At 33.6% G+C, this 26468-nt stretch overlaps 1 protein-coding gene and 2 long non-coding RNA genes across 19 annotated transcripts in view; 1 reads left to right on the plus strand and 2 right to left on the minus strand.

Annotated features, from left to right (window-relative positions):
• Window positions 1–1430: 1430 nt before the first annotated feature.
• On the minus strand, window positions 1431–5210 carry LOC105317677 (uncharacterized). The gene is made up of 5 exons (XR_010711649.1): window positions 5083–5210; window positions 3674–3792; window positions 3339–3471; window positions 2743–2879; window positions 1431–1557 (listed from the first exon to the last, which is right to left on the minus strand). It is a non-coding gene; the product is annotated as an uncharacterized lncRNA (long non-coding RNA).
• A 3206-nt stretch (window positions 5211–8416) lies between these two features.
• The window catches only part of LOC105342533 (MYCBP-associated protein), a 49493-nt gene continuing 31441 nt past the window's right edge, over window positions 8417–26468 (plus strand). For 13 of the 17 annotated variants that reach the window (XM_066088596.1, XM_066088598.1, XM_066088607.1 and 10 more), the window contains exon 1: window positions 15894–16179. In XM_066088596.1, coding sequence (XP_065944668.1) covers window positions 15909–16179 — 271 coding nt within the window. In that variant the 5' untranslated portion in view covers window positions 15894–15908. Of the gene's footprint in view, window positions 8469–9433; window positions 9507–10658; window positions 10835–15893; window positions 16180–19833; window positions 19957–20397; window positions 20565–22908; window positions 24682–26468 lie in introns of those variants that run through there. The other 4 variants (XM_066088639.1, XM_066088619.1, XM_066088643.1 and 1 more) reach the window with 4 other exon arrangements.
• Window positions 10471–13221, minus strand: LOC105342528 (uncharacterized). The gene is made up of 3 exons (XR_902543.4): window positions 13095–13221; window positions 11702–12139; window positions 10471–10645 (listed from the first exon to the last, which is right to left on the minus strand). It is a non-coding gene; the product is annotated as an uncharacterized lncRNA (long non-coding RNA).

Genomic DNA, 26468 nt, shown 5'->3' on the forward strand with positions numbered 1-26468 from the left:
TATCTATAAATAACGCATGGTTCAAACAATGTTCATTCAAAAGAATGAAATATTTTCAAGATTTCTTCTTTCAAACGTCTTCTTTAACTTATCAGCTAAAATGTGATGTCCACAGGGATTTCGTATTGCAAAAGACCCGGATTATAACTTTGAAAAATTATGTGAAGCATACCAAGTTATACCAAAATGGAGAAAAGATGAAGACTATTCATTATTGAAACATTTCAAATTTGAATTTTGAACGAAGGACGGGGGCATACAAGGCGTTACATATCCCCAACTTGAAGCGTTTAAAAAAGAACTTGTTCAAATGTTGATAAAAAAATGTTTTTTTTGCTTGTATGCATTGTTTATACCATAAATTTTACGGTGCATGTTAAAAACGTGTTTTCATGCTATAAACACAAGAAGTATTGGTTTCCAAATTAAGCCACACGACGTTTTGTTTCTAAATCTTGACCATTTACAGTGATAAATTGCAACATTTAGGTATGAATAGGCCAAGACTCCATCTTAAAAGTACTTTAATTAAAAGAATAAGTTTTCATTCTTTTTTATAATTGATTTATTAAACTTGAGTCTAAACCCAGTATGGGTCAAAATTCATATTTTTCCAAAACTTCAAAATATTGTTTATAACTGTCAAAATATAAAAGTTATTCACCTTGATTGGCATGTGTGAACGTAGCTCAATGTAATTGGCGGGGGACTTTAAACAGTATCTCTGAGATGGTGTTCGAATCATATTTTGTTTTAATTCTACGCATTTGCTTCCTTTTAGGTGAAACATTGTTTTTCGAAAATGATATGTAATATACATTGTATATAGAATTATATTTTTTTAATTAAACTCTTAAGAAAACGACAAAAAATATTTAATGATCTTGCCCACTCCAAATAACGTTTAGTAAACAAAAGCACAGTTAAAGATTGTTTGAGATCAAGTTGTAATGTAGGAAAATAATCATAGAAATGAAAATAGTAAAAGTATTGTTAATGGTCAGATGATGCAGTTCTATATTATACATGTACTGATGCACACCTTCAAATGTAAGATTCCTTTATATGAGATTTACAAGAGTCGTTTAAATATCCTAGGTGCGGGGGATTCGACAGCCATTGTACGCTCTTTATACGCTCTTTAATCCTTTATGTTGATTTTGAACGATTATAATCTATAGAAATATAAGGAAACGTTAAGCGGGCCTTAATCCAGGAAAATATTACGTGTAATCTGTCGTTCTATCTTTTTCTCCTTTATCTATTTGTTCCCTCTCTTTCTCTCTTTCTCTGAATTATTTAATCAATTCAACGATCAATGAGTCAATGAATCACCATACTTACCATTATTCTTTAAGTACTACTTTTTAAATACACATTGATAAAAAAAAAATTGTACATAGTGTGTATATCTCTCAGGATTCTCCAAAAAAGAAATTCCTTAATTTAAAAAAAAAAAGACATTGTAAGATTCAAAATATTTTTGTAATCTTTTTTTCATTCATGCATGACTTTGAACTCGAAACATTCAATGTTTTCCTAATTGTCATTTTTGTTCTGAAAAAAAAAATAATACCGATTAATTCATGCAGTACGCTTTTCATATATAATGTAAGTTGGATTGGTTTAATGTTTAAAGAGCAATCAAAGAATTTAGAATTTACAGGTCAAATACATCTAAAAAGTCTGAAGAAATTGTGTGATATACAATCTTGTCAAATAATGTACTGAATGGAAAAATGACCAATATCCAAAATTTCTTTTCTGTTTAAAAGAAAACACAAACAGAAAAATGATAATTGCTATTCGCTCGGCCAGAAGCATTCTGTTGTCTAAATAGAATGTAATAAAAAAGTGTTATGTTCTTTTTACATAGAATTGTTTTTCAAATAGACTACTGATCGGGACGAAATAATGAATAAAACTTGGCCTGATATTTATTAGTTCCTATAAATAACCATATTACGTTTTACATAAAAATCTTCATGATAGGCGTAACAGTAACAATATTACCGGACGTAACGGTAAAAACATTACCGGCCGTAACAGATACGTCATTGCCAGGCGCATCTGTAACAACATTACCGGACGTAACGATAAAAACATTACCGGCCGTAACAGATACGTCATTGCCAGGCGCATCTGTAACAACATTACCGGACGTAACGATAAAAACATTACCGGGCGTTACGTTAACAACATTACTGATACGTCCGATAATGTTGTTACTGTTACGTCATGTAATGTTGTTAGCGTTACGTCATGTAATGTTGTTACTGTAGCACCCCTTAATGTTGTTACCGTTAGGCCCAATAATGTTGTTACTGTTACGCCCGGTAATGTTGTTAATAACATTACCGGGTGTTACGGTAACAACATTACTGGGCGTAATGATAACAACATTATTGGACGTAACGATAACAACATTACCGGGCGTAACAGTTACAGCATTACCGGGCGTAACGTTAACAACATTACCTGACGTAACGGTAAATACATTACCGGACGTACCGGTAACAGTATTAAAGGACGTACCTGTACCAAATTGACCAGGAGTAAGGGTAACAACATTTCCACACGTTACGATAATAACATTACCGGGCGTAACGATAACAACATAACTGGGCGTAACGGTAACAACATTACTTGACGTAACAGTAACAACATTACCGGGCGTAACGATAACAACATTACCGGGCGTGACGGTAACAATATTACCGGACGTAAGGGTTACTACATTACCAGCAAGTAACAGTATACTCGAACGGGACTTCATGGTTCGTCTTTCCCCATTCATGTATCCAAATCTTAAAAGTTCTACTGCACATCCTCTTATCAAGTCTTGTGTCTCTGGATACTCCCTTATTCTCACTCCGACGCTGAAAAGAATAGCAATAGTTAAAACATTTTTTGTAATTGGACAAACAAAGGCTCTTAAATCGCTTTTACACTAGGGAGTCATATTCCGAGGGGGGCACTGATACATGGGATATACCGGTAACAGTTATAATGTACAAATATTTTATATATTTGCATTAATGCAACAACATTACCGCGGACGTAACGGTAACAACATTATAGGGCGTAACGATAACAACATTACCGGGCGTAATAGTAACAACATTACCGGGCGTAACGGTAACAACATTACCGGGCGTAACGGTAACAACATTACCGGGCGTAACGGTAACAACATTACCGGGCATAATAGTAACAACATTACTGGACATAAAGATAACAACATTACCGGGCGTAACAGTTTCAAAATAACCGGGCGGTAACAACATTACCACACGTAACGATAATAACATTACCGGACGTAACGGTAACAACATTACCATGCGTAACAGGCTGGTACAGTAATAATGACCGGGACTTCCTGGTTCCTCGTTCCCCTTATATATCTCCGAATCTCTAACAGCTCTACGGATCTCTCTCTTATCAAGTCCTGTGTATCCGGATACTCCGACGCTGAAAAGAATAGCAATAGTTATGACATTTCTTGTTTATTGGATAAACAGAGGCTCTTAAATCGCTTTTCCACTACGGAGTAATATTCGGAGGGGGCACTGATACATTGAATATAAAAATTATAATTCACAAATATTATGTATGTTTATATCTTCGTTACTGTAAAGCTATTGTTAATGCAATATATTTTGATCCTTTATACCTTGACTCAAGATCCTCCATAGGGGTCGGAATCGGGGAGCTACATACATATATTGCCGGAAATGTGACTGCAATGCTGAGTAGGGAAGATAAGATGAGAAGCACGAGTACCAGATTCATCTAAAAACCGAAAATGAATTCTTCTAACATCTAAATTGAGTTTGCACCTTACCCTCCCTATCAAGTACGCCTCTCAGAAACTTTAACGAACAAAGATTGGTACCACTTACCTTCGCAAGCTAGTGCCTTGTTACCAATGTTGAAATCTGATCAATTCAGTTTCAAATACTATAGTATCTACCCACAAACGTGTATTCAAAAATAAAATTTGGTGTTATGAAACACCAAGTGTTATGAAGTGATTTGTTTGTGATCATGGATATTGTAATTTAGAGACGGCATTATGATGATTCGAACGTCAGGGACATCCCTTTTCACCCCTGCGAACTGTTCGGAATGTTTTCTTTTTATCGCTGCTAAGTATGAAATAAATCCAGAGGTGCTCGAATGAAAGTTGACGAGACTTCACCGAGATTTGTTCAGTTCCTATGAAATTTTGAGCGGAAGTATATGTGTTCGGATAATATTCTCAAAATACGTAAGTTCTGGTCGTTTTTCATATCATATCCTACTTGGATTAATGTTAAAACATTTAGCTGTTATTTATACTAAACGATAATATTCAGAACAGAGTTATCGTTCGTGTTCAACCACATGTAGAGTGGTTGAAAATATAAACTTTGGGTTGCTAAATAAAACCATAGTCTTGTTTGATGCTTGTTGTGTGCAATACCATGTTTTTTAGAGTGTTTTGCATAAAAACATAGTATATCGAGCCATTTCCAAGGAACATTCTGCATAAAATAGTAAAGTCTGGTATTACTAGGTCTGGCGTGCAACAGCAGACAAAAACTATTTTTGGTATTGTCGCATTTATTTCTAGAACACATTTTATCCACAAATTGATGAAGATAAAGTTTAAAATCAATAAACCTGTAGATTTTTTATTTTCCTACAAGTACCTAGATTTTATGTAATAGACTATTAAGACGAGGCATGATTTTTACTCACGTAGTATAAAGTTTAAATGACAATAACATTCGCAGGGGTGATTTGCTTGGAACAGGATTGACCAGCTCTCCCCTCTCCCCTCCCAAAAATATAGACTGGAAACATTGTAAATATTAAAAACGTCAAAATACATGTAATTTAATCGTGGCCACGTCTCTTTTAACAAGATGCACAAAATGAATATCGTATTTTCCTAGTCATGAAAGCAGATATATTAATGGCTATTTAATTAAATCACTGAACAATCATGTACAACAAGAGAATTTAATCAAATTCAGATTATTCAAAGAGAATTTTTAAAAGCAATTTACACATTAATTACTATTGAAAATATTTTACCTTCAATATTGTGAACTGTATAGCAACTGAAAACGCTGAGATCTTCACCACTTTGAAAAAAAAATTATTAATAATAACGGAACATAATGTATCGTATGTTATATAGCTATACCTGCAATCACACAGATTAATTTGAGCCTTTATGCATGTATTACTTTTCACTCTTTTCGTGCACCAAAAAGAAAAACATTCATCTAGCTGTATTTGGATTTGCTTTGTGGAAAAGACCATCTGTGGAATTCAAATGAAATCAATATACATGTATTTCATTTTTTATATCAAATTGTGCTCATCGAAAATATAAATAAACCACACTTGTCATTTTATCACTAGTATTATATAATACGAATGCAGTGTGTTGTAATAAGATAGAAAATCGTCTAGTTATAATAGGGTGCGTTTTGCGGTGAAGACCATCTGTGGAATGGAAATGATATCTATGCCTGACATTTTTTTTATCAAATTGATCATATCATAATCGTAAATAAACCACGATTGTTTCAAAGCATGCTTCTTGTTATGTAATGTTAACTGAGCCTGCTACATAGATCTGCTGTTTTACAATAGTGCCATGTTCATTCAAGTAATCAGCGCCAAACACTCGTCTATGGTACGCCATAGCTGTCTTAATACCTGATTTGGTTCTTGGTAGAATCAGGCTTGACCATTAATACGTTCACTGAGTAATGGGTATGACGTGTTTAAAAAATATAGAATTACTGTAGAAGCACATATTTTCGTTAGGTCAAAATTTCGTTGTTTTTTAAGAACAAAATATTTCGTTGGCATTTAATTTTGTCATATCATAATCTTTTTGTATCAATTAATACTTGGGTCAAAAATTCGGCATGGATTTAATTTTGTTGATTTATACTGCCAACGAAAGCAACGAAATTAAAACCTCAACAAACATTTCTGGTTCAACAGTAGCTCATTTTTCTTTAAGGGGGATGTGCGGCCATCTTGTACATTTGAGGATAAGAATGTAAACATTTTTGAACTGGCTTGTTTCTGCCATAACCTAGCCAAAAATGTTGCCAAAAGATATAAAAGCAATAAATATGAAGTCCAACATGTCATTTTGTTTGAAAAGTGTGCATACAAGAACAAGACAATGTACAAGATGGCCGATCATCCTCCTTAAGCATGCAAAAAAGCTAACGGCACATTCTGGTACAAGTCCGCTGACTAAGTGGACAGTTGTCTGTGTTAGAAATCCCTACGCCAATAACAGGTAATAGTGTCATCTTAGAGTGTCATATCGCCATTGATGACGTCATAGTTTATATGGATAAGAAATAAGTGCATTTATACTTGATGCAATTATCATTAATAATATTTTATAATTTAAATCTGACTTTAAGAGTGCATATATTTGATGCAATTATCATAAATAATGATTTTGAATTTAAAACTGACTTTAAGACTTGTCAGCAATAAAATCAAATGAACATTAAGATTTGAGTTTTTCCGTATGATTAAAGTCTTCTTGATGACGTCACTAAAATTTCCTTTTCCAGGAATTTCTATGACTTTTATTGCTTTAAACATGATATTTTTACATCTACCAAGCATAATTTCCTCTATTTCTTACGGAAACTTATAGTTAATTCGTAGCTCTATAGAAACAGCCAGACTGAAATATACACGCCCTATTTATCGATTGGTCGAAATCTACAGCTGCTGAAAGTGACAGGACTGAAATTGACACGCCCTGTTCATCGATTGGTCTGAACCTACAGCGACCTTAGTAAAATTCCGGAATGCACGAAATAATCATGACGAAGCCAGACTCAAAGTCTCACATGAGACGATTTGGCTGTTTCTTTTTGCTAACGTACTTTTGTACATTAACAGTAATTTAGTGAATTTTACTAGCTTTTCATAATCAGTTTATTAATTAGTTAAAGAAAGATGTTAAAATATAACAATAAAATGCTTTCTTTGATGATTCATGCGGGTTATGAAGGTAGCGATCGTTGCAGGAAATATTAACATAACCCGCTAACGCAGGCTATGTATTTTTCCTGCAGTGTCGCTACCTTCATATCCCGAATGAATCACCAAAGAAAGCATTTTATTGTTTAAATAAACACTCCGTCTGCTTTTCTGATTTCTCTACATTTATTCTAGATGTTTAATGAATGCAGTTATTCATCGTCAATTCAAAGTATACATATTATAGTTCCTCCTCTCCCACCCCCCCCCCCCCTCTTTTTTTAAAGGGATCATGTAGGTGACGTCAGAATCCTGGAAGAGTTTTATAATGCGCCAAATAAAATAATATGTATATACATGTATATAGCATATGACATGTAACTCTATTATCAGTACCTTTTATAATACTTTCTGCAACAAACACAATCGCTTGTTGTATGTGTATGATGAATGTAATTTCATTAAAGACAAAGAAATTTCATCAACATAGCGCAGTTCACTTGTCTGGAAGTTTAACTGATTTCGGATCGATCATCAGGTTATTGTTTGATCACCTTTGTGACAGCATCACTGCATGATTGGTTGATTTGTTATAATCATATTATGCATATGAAATTGAATACCATATTAAAAAAATTTAATTGATAGATCGTATGAGATAAAATAATATTAATTCTGAAAGGATATACATGTATATGGATTTTGAACCTTTATAATTTATATATATATAAAGGAAAATCTTATAAAACGAATCTAAATTAACATATTAACTCTCTCTCTCTCTCTCTCTCTCTCTCTCTCTCTCTCTCTCTCTCTCTCTCTCTTATTCTCAATATAAAGAAACACAGAACTCTTCTACTCTAGACTCTTTGTATAAAATTAAAATAATCGTTAACTTGCAGTTCGACCAGTATAAACAAAGTTTGTTTGAGCATGAAAGGTTCTGCTTGCTCAAGACTACACCTCCTTTGTAATAAGGTCAACAAAGAGCCTTGCTTTCAATCAATATATTTAATCAATACACACATATCCCTTAATTAACTTTTGATCCACCCTGTAATGCCGCTTAAAAGATTTTAAAAAGCCATAATTGTTTGTAACCGATTACTCAATAAATAATTCATCCGAAAAAAAGAGATAATTTTGTCGTTGCGTGGTAAAGAACAATATATAATATCTCCCCTTCCACATCTTGAATCCGCCACTGAATTTTTTAGAACTAATATTCAGGGAGCCTTTTAAGCACTTTACAGGGTTTTAACTTGTATATTAAACAGAGTAAAGGGGACATCGATTTGATAGTCAATAACTCCCCGTGTAAGACAAATACTTGAACTGTTTAATAATGCTAGGTCGCCTTCGCTGATTACACTAGCTATAGATGGGGGTAATGTAAGATATAAATACCTGTATAGTAACCGATCCAACAGGGAATTATTTACCACCAGGTAAGTTGTTTTTAACAATATTTTATACATGGGGGTAACAAACCACGAAACTGTTTTAAAGATGTTTCTTGTCCATTAGATTTGTGTTCAAGAAAGTTTTGAATAATTGGGATACTCTCTCTCTCTCTCTCTCTCTCTCTCTCTCTCTCTCTCTCTCTCTCTCTCTCTCTCTCTCTCTCTCTCTCTCTCTCTCTCTCTCTCTCTCTGAGAGTTACACATAGTTGTATATTTTGAGCTTAATGCCTTGAACTGATAAAAAAAAAAGCCTTATAGATGAGGATTTATAATATTAAATGAATCATGCATTTTTAACAAACAGGTATGTTGAAACTTAAAACATACATAAACACAAATATTTTCTTATTTATCATAAAAATATTAAACTCCCATTGAAGAAGCCTGGCTGGTACAGTTGTCCATTTCAAATACTACACAGTTTATATGAATTTCTTCACTATAAATGATAAATGAGATGGTAAGTGAACGAAGATATATATATAGATAATATAAAAATGTACATGTAATTATGATATTTGATTGTATGCGTATTTTTTTCATTAAGTCATTTATTTATTCATTTACTTTTTTATTTTATTTTTTTTAATTTTGCTTTGAAATATAAAGATCTTGATAAATCATATTCCTTATCAAATTGTACATAGTACATGTACATAAAGTCAAATTGAATGTGTGTTTATTTTGAGAGTTTTTGTATACGGCTGGAGAGTGGGGGGTGGGGACTACATGTACATCACAAGTACTAGCTACATGTAGATCACACATACCTATTATTTAGGCCTTTGATATCATGTCATTCACAGCAGCCCTCCTAGCACACTTTCAGAAACAAAACTGCGCAGGGTTTGGCTGGAATACTCGATACTTTTAAATTCCAAGACGCCTAAAACTCTTACCTTTTTTTTAATTATGAGGAAGATATCAGCTTTTTTTATTCAAATTTACAGGCAAACATGTCGGGCAGAAGCAACCGTGGGTTGTCCGCCATTGCGCGCGTGAAGATGGGCGCCGTTCTGAGCAGTAGGTATTATGTTATGAATGCGCGGATCTAGATGGGGTAGGGGGTCGAAATTAACATTGTAATATTATATCAAAAAAAGTTCTCAACCCCCACTCCCTTGGCAAACAAAGATATCCCTCCCCCGACCCTTGGAAAAAATGGTCTGGATCTGCGCATTTTATGTAATATGTATATGCATGTCCATTTATTTTAATTCGTCCCTTCTTCGAATCATCGTTGGAACCTTGCAGCCTATAGCTATACTCTGTCCCGAGTTTTTGCTTCCACCACTTTTTGCTTGATATTTCGATAATCATAAATACCTTTGTGCTCAAACTACGTTCATTTACTCATATGAAAAATTTCCAGATTATCTGTTTTGAAACGCACCCTCTACCGCTTCAGGTTTTAATACACATCCCAAAATAGAAAGTCTACGGGGATTTTGCTTTGTATCAGCCATTAAAAAGCCCGGATAATAACATTGCAAAATGCGCGAGGTGTTCCAAGTACTTCCGAATGGAGAAAAGATGTAAGCATTTTCCATTATAAATCTCCGTAAGAAATTTGATTTCGTTCCTGTAAGTGATAAAGGGATAATTTGTCAATGAAGATATCTTGGATATTTTCCCTTTCATCGATTTCAACTGTATTTCTTTTAAAGATATGTGGGGTTATTTTTGGAAAATCATCAAAAAGTGATGGAAGCAATAACTTGGGACAGACTATAGCTGTTACACATGCGCATATCAAATGCTAGAATTTGCCATGGTTTCCGACTATGCATTTGGAGGAAAGGGGGGTCATTAATTTTCAGTTACAATTAAGCAGTCGAAAGATTGACACCAGACCAATCATATGCACTTGAAAATACATTATTGATTTTCTCAAGATTTGCAATAGTGAGGGTAAAACAGGTAGGGTATTTGGGTGAAAGCACGGCTCATATTATCATTATAGTCAAACAAAAAGTTTTACAAGACATCTTTTATATTAGAACTTTTATTTTTTAATATTCAGATTAAAAATTTAAACACAATCAGCTGTGTAGTGCAAATTTAACATGGAAGGCCAAATGTCACATGGCTCCAATTCGTCCAAGCTGGAAAGTCCGGGGGGTTCTGGTAAGAAAATCGTTGTAATTCACATCGGGCTCGATCTACAAAAAAGTGAAAGATTAGTTGTTGCCAAGAAACAATATGGCGGATAGAAATTGATCGGGCACCGACTAATTCTCACAGAGCACTCAACACTTGATGAAAGTCTAATTGGTGTACTGAATCGCACTAAGACATGAGTAAAACTCCAGCAGTATCAAAGTCCAAGCGAGATCGGCCAAGATCTGGCGGTTAGTACAATCACTTTGCTTCAAACTTCTCCCGTTTTCACTTGCACGCAATGTAAACATTACACAAAAATAATGCAAGAAAATTGCTAAAAACTATAGCCACATGATTTTAAGGGCATTTTTACGGCATATGCAAGCAATCGTTTATCAGGCCCAGGATTACAAATGAAATTGTAGACATTCACACTATATTTTAAAAAAAAGAAAAGAAGAAGAACGGTTGTCCCTTGAAGATTTATATACCCAACATAAATGTATTTGCGTTCTTTTCTAACATGTGAAAGTTAGTGCTCAACTCAAGCTTATAAATTTATTTATAAGAAATATTACCTAACAGAAGAGAGAGAGAGAGACAGAGAGAGAGAGAGAGAGAGTACTATATGATATATCAAGTACAAGACAGTTGTGTATTAAAATAAAATTGTGTATGTATTCATGTGTATAAGCCAGAAACATAATGTTGTTGGTTCAAACACTGTGGTGTCTATTAATCTATTCAAGATAAGTCACTGTATTCGCTTTGTCTTATTCCACCCAGCTGAATACAGTTCCCTGTTATTGCTGAGAGTTACATTGAAACCTGTAATTGACTGTTGTTTATTCAAGAGCCATGAGTGCAATATACATGATGTAAAGCCCCGTTTATGCCAATTAAAATTTGGCATTTCATTATTGCTAATTTTACAGATAAGTTGTGTATCAGTACATGCATGTAATGATCATAGAAGTTAGATTTACAGTCAGAAGTTGTTTGTCGTTGTTCTCTCAGCTGGGTGGAATTTTCTCTCGGGTGAATTCAGATTTTGAAGTTTCCTAAAAAATACTGGTAACATGTTTATAAACAAAAGAATTTGATTCCTTGATTACCTTTAAGTTTTGATTCTTTGCAAACGGAATGTTTTCATGGTAAGTTTCCCAACTGCTTGGTCTTAAAAAAAGGACCAGAAGCAATTTCTAATTGTTCATTCAAATAAAGTTGTCCTCACATTCAGGATTAAGATGTATTCTTTCGCATATACTGGTTATTCCCTTGCAACATTGTTCCAATCTTTGACAGATCATCTTTTCAATTGAAATTGAAGAATTTGCAGAATACCATGCTTTTACTAGCTCCCTTCATTGGGATTAAACACTGTTATTCAACATTTGAATGGTCTCCTTCTTTGGGATAACTTTTGGGATCATATATGAAATGTTGTCCCACAATTGTCCGATCTTGTTAATCCCTCTTCTTTTCTTTGCATCCTTCCCCAATTCAAGATGGTGTATCTTCCTTTCTTCCACACTATAGTCTTCTCTCCATGCCTGAAAGAAAAAAAGAGTTCTATTTAGAGAGCAATCCAGCCATTGCCTTATTCTACTAAAAGGCTTTATTTAAGGTACAAGAAAGATAACTCTTCCGCCTTTCTTCATAGACCACTAGGATTGGAAAAGCCTATCAATTGCATCAGAGTTGAAATCAAATATTGTTTGGTATTTGAATATTAAAGCTTACATAATTACTTTCATAATTAAGTTATTAAGTCACATTATGAAATTTATAAACAATTTTTTTAAGGGGGGGGGGGGGGGGGGGCGTTAGTTAAAGTTTCTTTTAACAGAGATGTTTTGTTAGGTGACATTTTTTTGTCTTAAATTGGGAATATTTATTATTTCAAATGCAAAAAAAAAAATCTTTCACTTCAATCAGTCTTATCTAATATTATTGAGAAATCATATGTTAGGAATTGGCAAAAAGTGAATGTACCCTTTTTAAAGAACAAAACAGAAATATTTGCACCCACTGAAAATATCCGGTATACAGTACCATGCATATATAAAAATAAAAAAATTCGTTATTTAAAAAAAAAAACCAAGCCTGTCTTTCTAGTGAAATGGTACCTTCTTCAGTTCATAGTATTGATGGAGCTATGCAAGCCTGATGAAGTCTTTAATGATATTGATTAAAAATGGTAATAAATGAATAGGATTTTTTTTCTCTCCAATTCTGAGTCATCATAGATGGAATTTTTACATCCATTTTATAAATGTAAATTGTAAATATATAAATCTTCTAAAAATATTTCAGTTTTATGTTATTAAAATCACATTGACTTATTCATTTATGAAGAATTGTAAGTTTTGTTTTTTATGACTGTTTCACTTTTTTTTTTGCATTGATGAGAGAGAGAGAGGAAGAGAGTGAGAGAAAGAGAGAGAGCTCTCATAAATGAATAAAGTTCTCACATTCGCTGTAACAATATGCCTACACAATATTTACCTTGTCATGTTTGTCATATCCAAGTCAGGGCCCGAGTTTAAGTGCCATTTAACATGGCCCCATTGTGGGTTTATATAGGGGCATTATGCTACGCAGGCCACAATTAAGTATAGGGGCGGAGCTTTCAATCTCTCAGCGTTGGCAAAGTGTTTATAAAATCCAATATTGATTGACTGATTGACAAGATTACTTTTTTGAACAGCCGTGATTGCTCAATTTATGAAGCAGGATCATGTTTTTCACATAAATTGAGACATTAAAATCGACAAATCTTTCTTCGTCTCAATATGGTTTCACACTACTGCACATCATTACAATTTTCTGCGTCAAATGATATTTCTAAATTTTGTGTAATTTTTGTAAATTTTTATACTGACTTGTTTTTCGTCATTTTGATAATGGAGAGGAATAATTCATGAGATGAATAAAAGATTAACATAGTATTTAAAATTTATGGTCTCAGTTATGATGTTTGTGTGCATGGCTCTCTGTCTCTCTGTCTGCCTCTCTGTCTCTCTCTTTTCATGCTCTTACTCTCTCTTTTTATCTTTGATTTTTACACCCCTCTTTCTCACTTTCTTTCTCTTTAAAATTTGCCTCTTGCTAATTTTCATATCTCTCTCTCTCTCTCCTCTCTCTCTCCTCTCTCTCTCTCTCTCTCTCTCTCTCTCTCTCTCTCTCTCTCTCTCTCTCTCTCCTGCCCTTTCTTTCCTTTCTCTCTTGCCTCTTTGTATTTTTCATTTCTCTCCATCTTTTTAGCTTCCTTTATTGCATGCACTTTCATTGTCGCTCTATCTTTGACTTTTCACATCTCTCTCTTTCTCTCTCATTCTCTCTTGTCTCTTGCTAATTTTCATCTCTCTCTCTCTCTCTCTCTCTCTGCCATGTTGGAGTGTAGATTAGAGTATATGAGGACACTGTTTTAGGGTTGTTATCTAGGGGTTTTACCATCAATCGGAGGTGAAAAGGGGTCGGGACCCCAAAATGAGCTAATGTGAGACTTAATATGTCTTTATCAGGGGAGGTTATAAACTAATAAACCTAGGGGTGAGAAGTGGACGGAAACACTGGGTCCAGTGTAGTATAGGTGTGTCTATCAACTGATACTGACTGCTCCTATCATTGATTTTTGGTGTGCAAGCAAAGATATGAGAAAGATATTGGACTGAACTATTAAAACTCAGCTGATGAAAAGTTTTATTCCAACACTCAGTTAGGACATATTGAATATTTTGAGATAAGATTGAATGTATATGAATATATTCTCAATAAGAGTTTTATTGAGGGTGGATTTATGCCTTATGAAGTATGACTGCCTGGTTTAACCTACCGAGAGAAAATTGTGAATTATAACTCATTGAAAGTTCTTGCGGATCTGGAAAAAGAAAGGAATTTTATGCATATTGGTTGCAAGAATTTGTTTGTTAAGGCTGCTTTTTGATATTCTGGATATCAATGTGGTACAAATGACTTTCGTAAATCTTTTGTGATTATGGAAATGCTCTTATTTTACATAACTGAGAGGTACTCTGTGCAGTTTGAACTTTAATATGAATATCAGAATACGTTTGATGGGTGGAGAGATGACCTGGCAAAGATAAAAAAAAAAATCAGGGAAGGAATTTTAACAGGATTTTAATTCATTTTCAAAGGAACTTTACTTTATTTGTGGATTTTTTTGTTTCTTTTTGTTGATTGGAAGAATCAGTGGCATTTTGGTCACTTGATTCAATGATTTGAAAAAAAAAACATTTCCATTATTCTTCATGATAGAAAGTGAATTGCCTGTTACATACCGAGATGCATAACGTGATGGTCATTTATATAGGGTATATAGAAAAAAAATAACAATCCTTGGGTTGCTATGGAAATAACAGGTGCTTGATTGCCAATTTTTAATAAGGATGCAGATATTTCCAATCCATCTTTTGTGAAGGTGACTTGAGGCCTTCTATAGGGAATACAAACATTGATATATCGAGAAACTGTCCTTATAATATCAACACAGCCCAAAGTCATCCATGTCATTTCCTCGTTAATGAACGAACACTTAATTAATTGGAAGATCCAGATTGTGCTACCCTAAGGAACATTTTTAGTCGTCACCAAATGGAGTTTTGCTGAATGGTAAATGTTAGCACATCACCAATCATTCAACGTTTGACAAATTAAGTCAAAGATAAATGGTGCTTCAGAATTAGAGTTCTTTGACTTCATCAGACAAAATGTGTCTAATTAAAGTAGGTTTTTATTTTTCTTCTTAATGGGAGCATTAACCACTTCAAAAGCAACTTACACGTTTTCCTAACGAGCAAAGATTGTAACCATATTGATTGGGCGCTTAATTCCATTGTGATTACGTTTTTGAGGATGTTTCTAATGCGTAGTGAATAATTCAGAGTCGGATTCAGGGGGGAAAAACGTAGTTATCTGTGAGATTTTGATGTATGCTTATGTGTGTTAATTTCGATTGCAGTGGAAGTTTTCAAAAAAAAAATTCATAAACTCAGTGAATATATATATATTTTTTTTTGGCATGTGACTCAAATCAAGGTTTTTGTTTTATCTGTTAATTAAACCTTCAGCATCATGAATGGATGGGATATAAGAATTCAACAGAATAAGGAAAGTGTTAAATGGAATCTTTAAGTTAAAACGTTTGGACTCCTGGAAGTTCTTCAACAAGTTACAGTTTAAAAAAATTGAGGCATATTTTGTTCTAATTGTACATTTGTGCAAAGCAAGCAACAGTGGGAAAAGTCTTTTTCATTGAAAATTTAAATGAAAAAAAATTAATGCTTATTTTTTGTAAAAATGAGCAATAAGATGGTGAAAAACTCAAGTTTGAAATCATCTGGACTAAGTCTAGAAATAAACTCTCCGCGAAAAAAGTCCCCGCGCTCTTCTCGGGGCACAAAGGACAAAGGTCAAGATGGCTCAGGGTCGGACACCCAGGAGAGAGGCACAGTGGGGCAAAAGAAGGGAGTCAAACTCCCACCCAATACCCCGAGGAAGGCCTCAACTAGCAGAGCCTTGTTAAAACTTCGCGGTTCAGTTCACACTCTGCAAGTTTTGTCACGGTTGAGTAAGTATGCCTAGTCAGCATATTATTTTAGTTTATATTTCGATTGGAATATCATTATTGGTTTGCAATTAAGCTTCGCTCTTGTCCTATACAAAATTTTAAAAAAAACCAAAGTGTTGTCTTCATGTAGAATATGGTACAAAAAATTGATACGTTACAAGATTAGATTTTTTCATGCACTCAATGTAAGGGGTATTATGGGAACCTAAGTTACAGAATTCCCCGTTTCATTTTTTCTTTAACTCCCACTCTATTCTAAAATTCTGAAAATAATATGCACACCTTAGTGTAACAATGGGTGAAAACAGAAATCACTATTGAATGTGTATTAAAATCAACATAGGAAAACATGAGGAAAATGAATAAATTTACAAAATTCTTACTTACCTGACTCCAAATCTCAACTTAATTCTGACCAACTTAATCCAGTTTTAACATATTAGTCCCTAGCATTAATGTCTTTATATCATGATCTGAAGTGGAATCCAACTTTATCTGATCAAGTCTCCTAGCTGCCGGTTTAAATCTCTCATTAATTAAATGCTTGATCACAGGGAAGATAACTCTGCATTGTTTTTTTCTTCTTAATGGGAGATAAGCATCTTTCTCTCCTAGCTTAGAAACCATTAATACAAGAATAATTGGCATATTGTTTGCTCACAGTGGCTTATTATTATTTTGTGTTCTATTTTGATCTGTGGATGTGAATTCGTATTTGGGTTTATTAAGTTGGACATATTCGAGAGAGGAATCTAATGTGTCTGTAAGATGTCGGCTCTTAAAGGTGAGTCTCAAAGAGAGGTAAAAGGGTTAAGGTTGTTAACACAGAGAATGGAAGCCCTATGACAGACTAAGTGGTCAGAGGTCATATAAGGTACAGCTATTTGTATGAATTAAGATGTGCAACGGGATGGGAGAAATAATGACTGACCAGACCGGGATTCGAACCCGGCCCCCTGAATCTCTAGTCAGGTGCACTACCAACTAAGCTATCTAGCTCCGGTATTCGAACCAGTCTGACCGTCACGTTCCTCCCCCCTCAAATGATTTTCGTCCTTGAAGATCACCCTTTGCTTGTCCCTTGGCTGAAGTCAACCTGTCAGTTCCAGGACTTGGTCATGGCACCAAATGTAACAGAATGGGAGCAGACCGTGATTCAGACGTGGCCCACAGAATCTCTAGTTAGGTTCTCTACCAACTGAGCTATCTGGCACCCATATTTGAACGGGTTTGACTGTCACATATGATTATCCCTTTTGCTAATTAAATTGTTGCAGATCGAAGGGATTTTAAGCATAACCAACATTATGTATTAGAGTGGTTTTGTGTGTTTGTATGTTTTAGTGTATTAAAACTTGTGGGAAAGATTGAAAGAAAACCTTAGAACTTGGAATCATCAAACTTTACATATACTTAATAAGCATTTTTAGAAGTCAAACAAAATATATTTTTAATGAATATCAGCTTAATCCTTTACACTGCTTAGTGTAATGGATAGAAAACCAGTGGGTTCCGACGATGATTTATACTCAGATTGCAGGAAACCTCCGCTTCATATCAATTTGGTGAGTGAGATAATAATGGTACATGTACATACTAGTCAGAACAACATGAAATGTTCGTCTCTTCCGCATTCATTTTCTGCTTTAAATTTTTCTTCAAAGTGTTAGTGTAGTAATTTTGGAATCAAAGAGTTGCATGGAGAAATTTCTGTGTATTGTAAAAAGTGATTGCTAATTACTGGTTTGCTTACCTTAATCAATAGGAATTCACTCTCTAATTGTTGTTAATTGCCTGGTCCCACTAAGTTGTTCTGTGGATCCAAAGTCCTGTTAATCCCACCAATAATGGTCCTGAGTATAATTGCATTTTGCTGACTTCAACAAATGAGCAGTCAATTAGTCCGCAATATTCACAGTGCTTTGATTTCATTGTTCGTATTTAATTACCCTTTCCAACAGGGATGGGGTCAATTACAATGGAAAGTAATTAATTAAATTACAATTACTTGCTTAGATTCTTCAATTAAATTACCATTACCATTACAAGAGTTTTCAAATGTAATTAATTAAATTACAATTACTTTGCAGAAGTAATTAATTAAATTACAAATTACATTTTCATCAAAATTTACTAAAACCATGATTTATCTACAACACATAAACATTTCAGGAGGTATGTCTATAATATGAATAAAATTTCCTCATAATCAAAAAAATTTCACTATTTTAGAATTTGCTAACTACTCTGATAAGTTACAATTTTTGGAAAGAAAAAATATTTTGGTTTAATTGTTTATTTCAATACGCAGGCACTGGTAGTCACAATATGGAGGTGTCCCATACCACCTTGATATTCAATTAACATTTAAAAGTCATATACCCTAACCTACACCTATCATGTCAACTAAAATACTTCCTGCATGCAAAACTGTTATATGAAAACTTTCTCCTTTGCATTTTTAAACACTATTTTTTTTCTTTGTAAATACAATGCCAAAGTACATGTTGCAGGTTAATCTCAGGTAGAGTGCAGACTTTAATTGTTATTAAAACACAATTCACACCTGTTGTTCTCTACCTAATTATCAAAATGTTAGCAATAAGGGAACACACCCTGTGGACATGTTAGGCACCAAAAACTTAACACCCATTTGAAGCCATGCATTTTAGCACTGTGTATTTAAGGCTATCAATTACAAAGCATGACTTGATAGTTTCTATAATTTTGATAACACTGATTTTGTTTGTAAATTAAACAATGATGTTTTAAACTAACTCAAGACAATTGACACACTAATTATTCTAATAAGAAGGAAAACAAGTTTTTTTTAAGCAAAAACCAATCATCAAATACATGTACCGAATTAAATTTGGGAAACTTATCATTAAATATTGAATCACTGAAAAAATCCATTTTGAAAAATATTTAGTATGATATATATAATAATAGTTCAATGCTTTTTAACTACTCTTCGAACTTGACCTTGTACCATTCTTAGTGTGGGGAAAAATGGGTAGTGGACAGCTTGATATTTATATGTACATCAGTGTGTAATTGAAAGTAATTGAAAAGTAACTGGAATTACATGCCTTTTTTGAAAGTAATTAATTAAATTACCATTACATGTAATTGAAAATTTGGCCAATTACACATTACTTTCAATTACATCAAAATTTGTAATTAATTACACTCAATTACCATTACAAATTACCATTACCCCATCCCTGCTTTCCAAGTGATTGGTTGAGAAATGAACAGGAGGGCCAGATTGAAATGTTATCAAAAAATCTTGATTTTCAATTTTTTTTCCTCCCTTTTGATCCAATTGTAACCATAAGCCAACTCCGAATAGCAATTTAAATTCGTAACTGGTACCCGCTAAAGAAAAACAGTTCTTGAAGTAACTTTTGAAATGTTTTTCTAGGTGTTCTGAAATCTGTGAAAGTTTCGAGTTTCATTGACTTTCTGTTCAATTGTACGACATCAGTTAATGGACTCTATGCTTGTTGCTGGTTCTCCAGTGTTTGTACGCGATTTCTGACACTTTTTGTTCCGGGGACGAATTCTTTTGTTGGACATTTCGGCCGATTTTTAAACAACTACTGAATACAGTTCAAACACTTGGAAATCTGTAATTGGTCCCTGGCTGCTACCAAAAACTTTTGAAATGTTTTAAACTAACCCTCAGAAGGGGCTTTTGTATCAAAAGGAAACAGAGTTTGTTAGGATTGTAATGTTAGATTGTTATGGAATTGTGAGGGACTGGGAAATAAGGTAAAGTCACTGTTTTGTATTTGGTTGTTGTGGGGAAACAATATCAATTCAAATTTTTTTTTACAAGAAGTTAAATTCTTTATTAAGTTTGATGTTTAAAATTTAGTTATGATTCTTTTTTTGAAGAAAACAATTATGAGATTTTTAAATCAAATATGAAAGAATTTTACAAAAACAGTAATTTAGAGATACATGTAACTATAAAGTAAATATAAACTGTGAAGGTTTTTTTGATGAACTTCTTTAGTAGTCAAGATTGTTTTGACAAACTTCTTTAGTACGGTGTCTTATGTGAAATAAACTCAATGTAATTATGCTTCATTCTGGGGATATTATTAATTAAGAAGCTGTATAGATGCAGAAAAAATATTTTGTGTAATATTTTTTCAATTTTTTTTCTTTATACTATAAATTCTAATGAATAGACCTAATTTCATAAAGGAATTAAGAAATGGCTAGTTTTGGGAAACTCTTGAAAAAAATAAGCACCCAATCAAAAATCAGCGAAGGAAGTAATGAAGGAAACAGTACCCAGGAAACCGCAAAGAAAATTTTTGGCAGCAAACTCGGAGGCTTGCAGACAAAATTAGCTGCTGGGCAGATTTTAGGTAAGGAGGCCACATAATATTTGAAATGCCCTGGCATAAGGACAATATTATTCAGGGAATCGTATCGACAAGGATATATAGAAATGAACACATGTACCTCAAAAAATCAAAATGCAGGGCAGATTTTAAGTAAGAGGTCCATATAATGTAAGAAATGCCCTAGAATAAGGGCAATATCATTCAGGAAATTGTACCGACAATGATATGCAAATGTGTACCTGATACTCACATTGCATGGCAGATTTTAGTTAAGGGATCCATGTAATGTAAGAAATGCCCTGGAGTAAGGGCAATATAATTAAGGGAATTGCACTATATGTATATTATATGTACTCTCATTGCAATATATTCTGACAATTCTGTCACAATTACATGAAGATTTCCAATAAAAGTTTTAAAATATTCCAATGTGCTTGCATATTGATTTGATATGAGGCAATTGGAAAACTGAATACCGTAAATTACACATGTATGATAGTTTGTTTTAATAGCCTGCAGTCAATATTCAGGGTTTTATGATTAAAATTCTTTGTTAAACTGCTGATAGCTCAGTTAACAGATCTGTGAGATAAAATACTGGTTCAAACATACTGACATAAAAATTGTTGAATTCATTGTACCTACCTTAGAAAAAAAAACCACACCGTTAAAGGGGCATATATAAATCACGATTTTGGTCAAATTCTATTTTCCTGATTTTATCATTTACAATGTTTTAGGAATGCATTTCTAATGATCAAATAAAGTTTGAGAGTCATTAACCAACCCCTTTAAATCTTCATGGTCATCTTATCCTCTTAAAGAAAGTTTGAGATTGCTGAGAAAATAATGTTCATCTCTCTGTAATGTCAACACAAGCTGGTTCATAGTGAAAAGATGTATAAAGGTTGAATTTGATTTGTTTGAAAGTATAGTTATGAAAAGTTAACATTAGAAGATATTTAAAGGGAGATCTGACAAATGCATGTATAAGCATATGGTATGAAGGTTTAACTTTATTGATGCAATTATAAGATCATTTTAGAAATTTCTAAATTCCTCAAGTATGTTTAATCAGGGAAAACATCCGTGCATTGAAAAATCACAATATCGCAATTTGAATTTTGCTCTTTTAAACATGATCAATCAAATTTTTGTTGACATTGATGTGTTTTAACAGGTTTACAAAATATGTAACTACAGCTAAGAGAGAGAGAGAGAGAGAGAGAGAGAGAGAGAGAGAGAGAGAGAGGAGAGAGAGAGAGAGAAAGGGGTCTTGTTCACATTGATGTGTTTTAACAGGTTTATGAAATATGTAACTACAGCTGAGAGAGAGAGAGAGAGAGAGAGAGAGAGAGAGAGAGAGAGAGAGAGAGAGAGAGAGTTTTCTCAAGAATTTTCTCCCCTTATCGAGAACGGGGATTACATACCAGAGCCATTGTCGGAGAAATAAGACAAACAGCTGTATGCATTGTCAATATATCAAATACCGGAGCATTGTTATCTGTGGAACAATCTGGTTAATTTGTTGTGTGTACTGGAGAAAGACAAACAAAATGCATGTGGAAGGGACAGCTAAGTATCTGTATAAAATGATGTGTCAATAAAGTGAGTGACGGGGCCAGCCAAAGGGGGCACACCCAAATAGCAGGGGCCAGGGGTACCAAAGAGGGGAAATGATATAAAATACATCATGACCCCATGAAAGTTCTCCAATATAAGTCAGTTAAGAGGTTGTAAAAGTGTCATTATTTATTTTTTTTTAAAGGTTCTGAAGCAAATTTTTGTACAAATATTGTAAAGAAGTCATAAGATATTAGAACAAGCAATTACATGTATATAAAGATTTTGAGGAAAGTTTACTCTTTTATGATTGATACATTTCTGTTTCTATATTTGCCCCTTTTCTTTATTCAAAGACCCATTGTCACATTTTCTGTCTAGCTCTATGTAACTAAGTATAAAGTATAAAGAGAAAGGACATTGAGAGACAGGAATTGATACATTGAAACTTGATTTCCTCTTCAGTTCGTTGTCAGTTTGTTTGGTAAACAAATATTCGTGATTTTCCCTGTCACTCGTCCATTGTTGGCCGTTTTTGGTCTCTCTGTGAATGTGTGTGCTGTGATTAATAATGTATGGAGTTTATTAAAATCTGGTGGGAATTCAGTACCTTGTCATGGAATTTGACAATTACAACTAGCCAATTGTCTGCCAGAGGTCTGATGAAATCTGTCCATTGTGGATTTTCTTGCATGAGAAAGGATTATTAATAGTTTCGTAGAACAAAGTTTGGACATTTATAGAAGAGTTTGGATTCATACTGGATTGTTAAATTTTGTATTTTTGGTGAATCTGCATAAATAAGTGTTTATAAGTTTGAGAATGTTGAAATTCCTTCATCCAATTTTCCAAGAGTTCAAATGATTGCAACTGTGTTTCGTGGAAAAATTTGAAAACTCGAACAGAATATTTGGAAGATTCCTTGGGCGATTGTTATTTTGGGGGAATTATTTCAAATTATCTGAGTGCAGATGACATGTATTGAGAATTTGATGGAAAACCATAAAAAATATCAACCCAGGACTTTTTGATAATATACATGTTTATCATTGGAAACAACCATCTAAACTGAGTTCTTGAGACACAATATATCTCTCAAAAGTGACAAAACATTTTCCTCCACGAAGCACAGAAGGGTGTGAAAATGATGTATGCCTATACCACAAAGAGAGAATTAAGAGATTTCAAATGGATTCTGTGAATTATGAGCAATTAATTTCCCTTTTTATTTGAAGAATTTTATCAGTATTGGATGAGAGAAATTACACTTGTCTTTTTCGGTATCCTAGCTGGCATTTCTTATGATATTAATGTCTGCCATCTTTGGATCTTAAAAGCAAAAGACTGTGTGGGAACTGATTTTACCCACTGCTCTCTTTTTTTTTTCCGTTCTTGACAACCAGCATTTCATCTGTTCATCTCGGTCTCCTAGAAGCTTCGCTGATATAAATTAAAAGACAAAATTACGACAACAGACATCTCTTTGTTTGATTTACATCTCCTCAATCAGTGGTTCTAATCTTCCTTAAAAGTTTCACAAAGACAAGTGTTTTGACAAAAGAGAAGAGCTACAGTTTGTGAAGTTATGATACAGTTAAAAATTTTGAAAGCTCTTGAAGAGTTTTAGAACACGGTCTTCATATACTTTCTTTGAAAATTTGAACATTTCAAATTCGGGATGGAGATCCAAAGGATGGTTTAAAATCTGGAAGCAGTTGATTATACATTGTACTCTGTTCATGTTTTTGTTGCGAGAGATTTCTAAATCAGGATCTAATAGACCCACAGATGAAACAAATTGTTCTGAAGGGTTAAAAAAGGAGTGAAATTTTTTTGGCTGTATTAAGGACTGTTTGGAGTTATTTGTTCAGCTGTGTAGATTAAATCTTCTTGCATATTGACAAGTGGATGTGAATTTGATTACTTTGAATTCCTAATGGTGAAAAATATGGTAACGGAATTGGTTAATGAGCAAATACCATGCAAATGAACAGGGAAATTTTACTTATTTGAATATTTATCGAGGAGAAAAATTGTTCAAATCAAACATTTCAAGGAGAAAATCACCCAATTAGCACAGCAGAGCCATTTCAGTTTTGATCTTTGTGAGATACTGATTCCAGTGATTGTGACAAGTGTTGCGTTAATTAGAAAAAGCAAATTAATGGCCAATAACATTTAGTGTAATATTTTGTAATTTGTCTTGAAAACCCGAAAGACGTATATGTGTAAGCAGACATAAAAAGAGGGTGTATTTCGCAAATATATGAATTATTTTCAAAATTTTATGTGGATTATAAATACCGAAAAAATTTACAAATTTGAAGTGAATTATAATTGGTGTGGTTATTAACTGAGGAAAAAATCGTCCATTGAATAATGAGTTCAGAGGTTGGAAGCCGCAGGTTGTCAATGCAAGTGGTGTCTCAGTCGACACCCGTCCAAAAAGAGCGGCCGAAGCACAACTCTGCACCACTGAGGCGACAGAACACCTCCACAGCGATTGGGGATCGTAAAAGCTCCCAAACCAGTTCTGCCGCCAGTAGTGCGAACGAGAATCGCAGGAGAAGTGCAAGTAGGTTATGTTGTAAAATCTCTCGAGATGAATTTTAATTTCTTATTTTGCGTTTGAATTGTCCTATTGTATTTAGCATAGCTATTCAGTGCTAATGAGATTCACAGGGAAAGGGCAAGTAGGACATAGTGTTAAATCTCTTGAGATATTTTTTTCAGTCCTATTGAATTGTCCATTTTGATAAAATATAGTAGTGGTGCTAATGAGAATCAGAGAAAAAGCACAAGTAGCTTGTACTGTAAGTTACCAGCAATGTTTTTTCTCCTTTTTTCATTGAATATCATATTCTCTTCAAATTGAGTTGATTGATTGGTTGATAAACAGGAGTAGAATTTATGCCATCTTCTCTGAAGCATCATTTTCTGACAAGTCTTAAGAGAGGTTTATTGAATGTTTTGAAATTCCTTAGTACATTTCAAGTTATGGTTGTTATAGAGGGAACAGTTGCATTTTTTTTTTGCCTCTCTCTCTCTCTCTCTCTCTCTCTCTCTCTCTCTCTCTCTCTCTCTCTCATAATTTATTGTGTATGACCTCTTAAAAGCTCTTCTGAATAGTTGTACAACTTGTTTTTAGTCCTCTGATCAGAATATCCTTTATTTATTCCTTATATCATAAAATATGTTTATACAAACAAACAGACCACACTCTGTTGGTAAGGGTTGGGCATGAATATTTTACTTTTCTTCTTTCTTTCTATTTTGAGAGAGAGAGAGGGGGAGAAAGAAAGAGAGATTGTTATGATCCTTATTACAGTCTCACATTTTGCCAATCAATATCAAAGTTGTTGAATTAATGATGTGTGTTAACAATGGTATCTTTAAGCTTGATAAAGCCATATTGTCATTTGAGTACATGGGCCAATCTCACAATACCAGGCAGTAACCTTTTGACAGACAGTTCCCAATGTTTCTAGCCATCATTATTTCCGCAATGTCTGGATTTTTTCTCTTCTGATGTCATTAATTATTGATATTGCTCTGCAATTTGCATTTCATTTAAATTTGCTGCAGCATGAATTTGCTGACCTCCATGATGAAGTAAAAAATCTAGGCCTTCTCTGAGGTTTTGTCAGGCTTTTCTTTTCATCTTTCCTGAAAATATTTAAATCTTCATAACCTATGAATTACTGGTACATACATGTATCGACATGTACACAAGTATACAGCATCAATTTGTCATGACTGCGATGGTCAAGGTCATTTATTATTATCAAGGTCAAATTTGAAAAGCATATAGTTACACTTCAACAATGCTTAGTGAAGAGGGGACAAAATGTTTTTTTTAGGTACTTTTAACTTCTTGGAGTTGTGAATAGTTACCTCTAGATTTTCCCTCTTTCCAATTACCAGTTCAGTGGTTCTAAATAATGTAAATTTAAATTTTAAAAAAAATGGACTTGATTTCGAAACTTGTGAAATAATGGCCTACTTTTAATGTCCAAAGTCAAATATCGAAGTGTTTATTATGATTTTTTTTTTAATACAATTAACCCTCTCACAAATCTGACACATTATTCTTTTTATATGTAAGTTCTTTTAAAATTTTTATCTTTAAAATGCAAATGATACAAAAAATATATTTACAGAAGAAATTTAAAGCAAATAACTTGCGCAAATATTGATATTGTCGCACGGGAAAAGACATCATTCTTTAAACATGATTATGAATATAAAATACAGCCGTGTTTTCGCACAAGTAGTTTTTAAGATGACATTCGTTTCTCCAAATATTTCTCTAGTGTACACAATGTTTGTTATTTAATAGAGTTTTGCTTTTTTGCTCCTTGC

The sequence above is a fragment of the Magallana gigas genome, chromosome 1 (genome assembly GCF_963853765.1).
Source record: "Magallana gigas chromosome 1, xbMagGiga1.1, whole genome shotgun sequence".
In the NCBI taxonomy this organism is placed as follows: domain Eukaryota; kingdom Metazoa; phylum Mollusca; class Bivalvia; order Ostreida; family Ostreidae; genus Magallana; species Magallana gigas.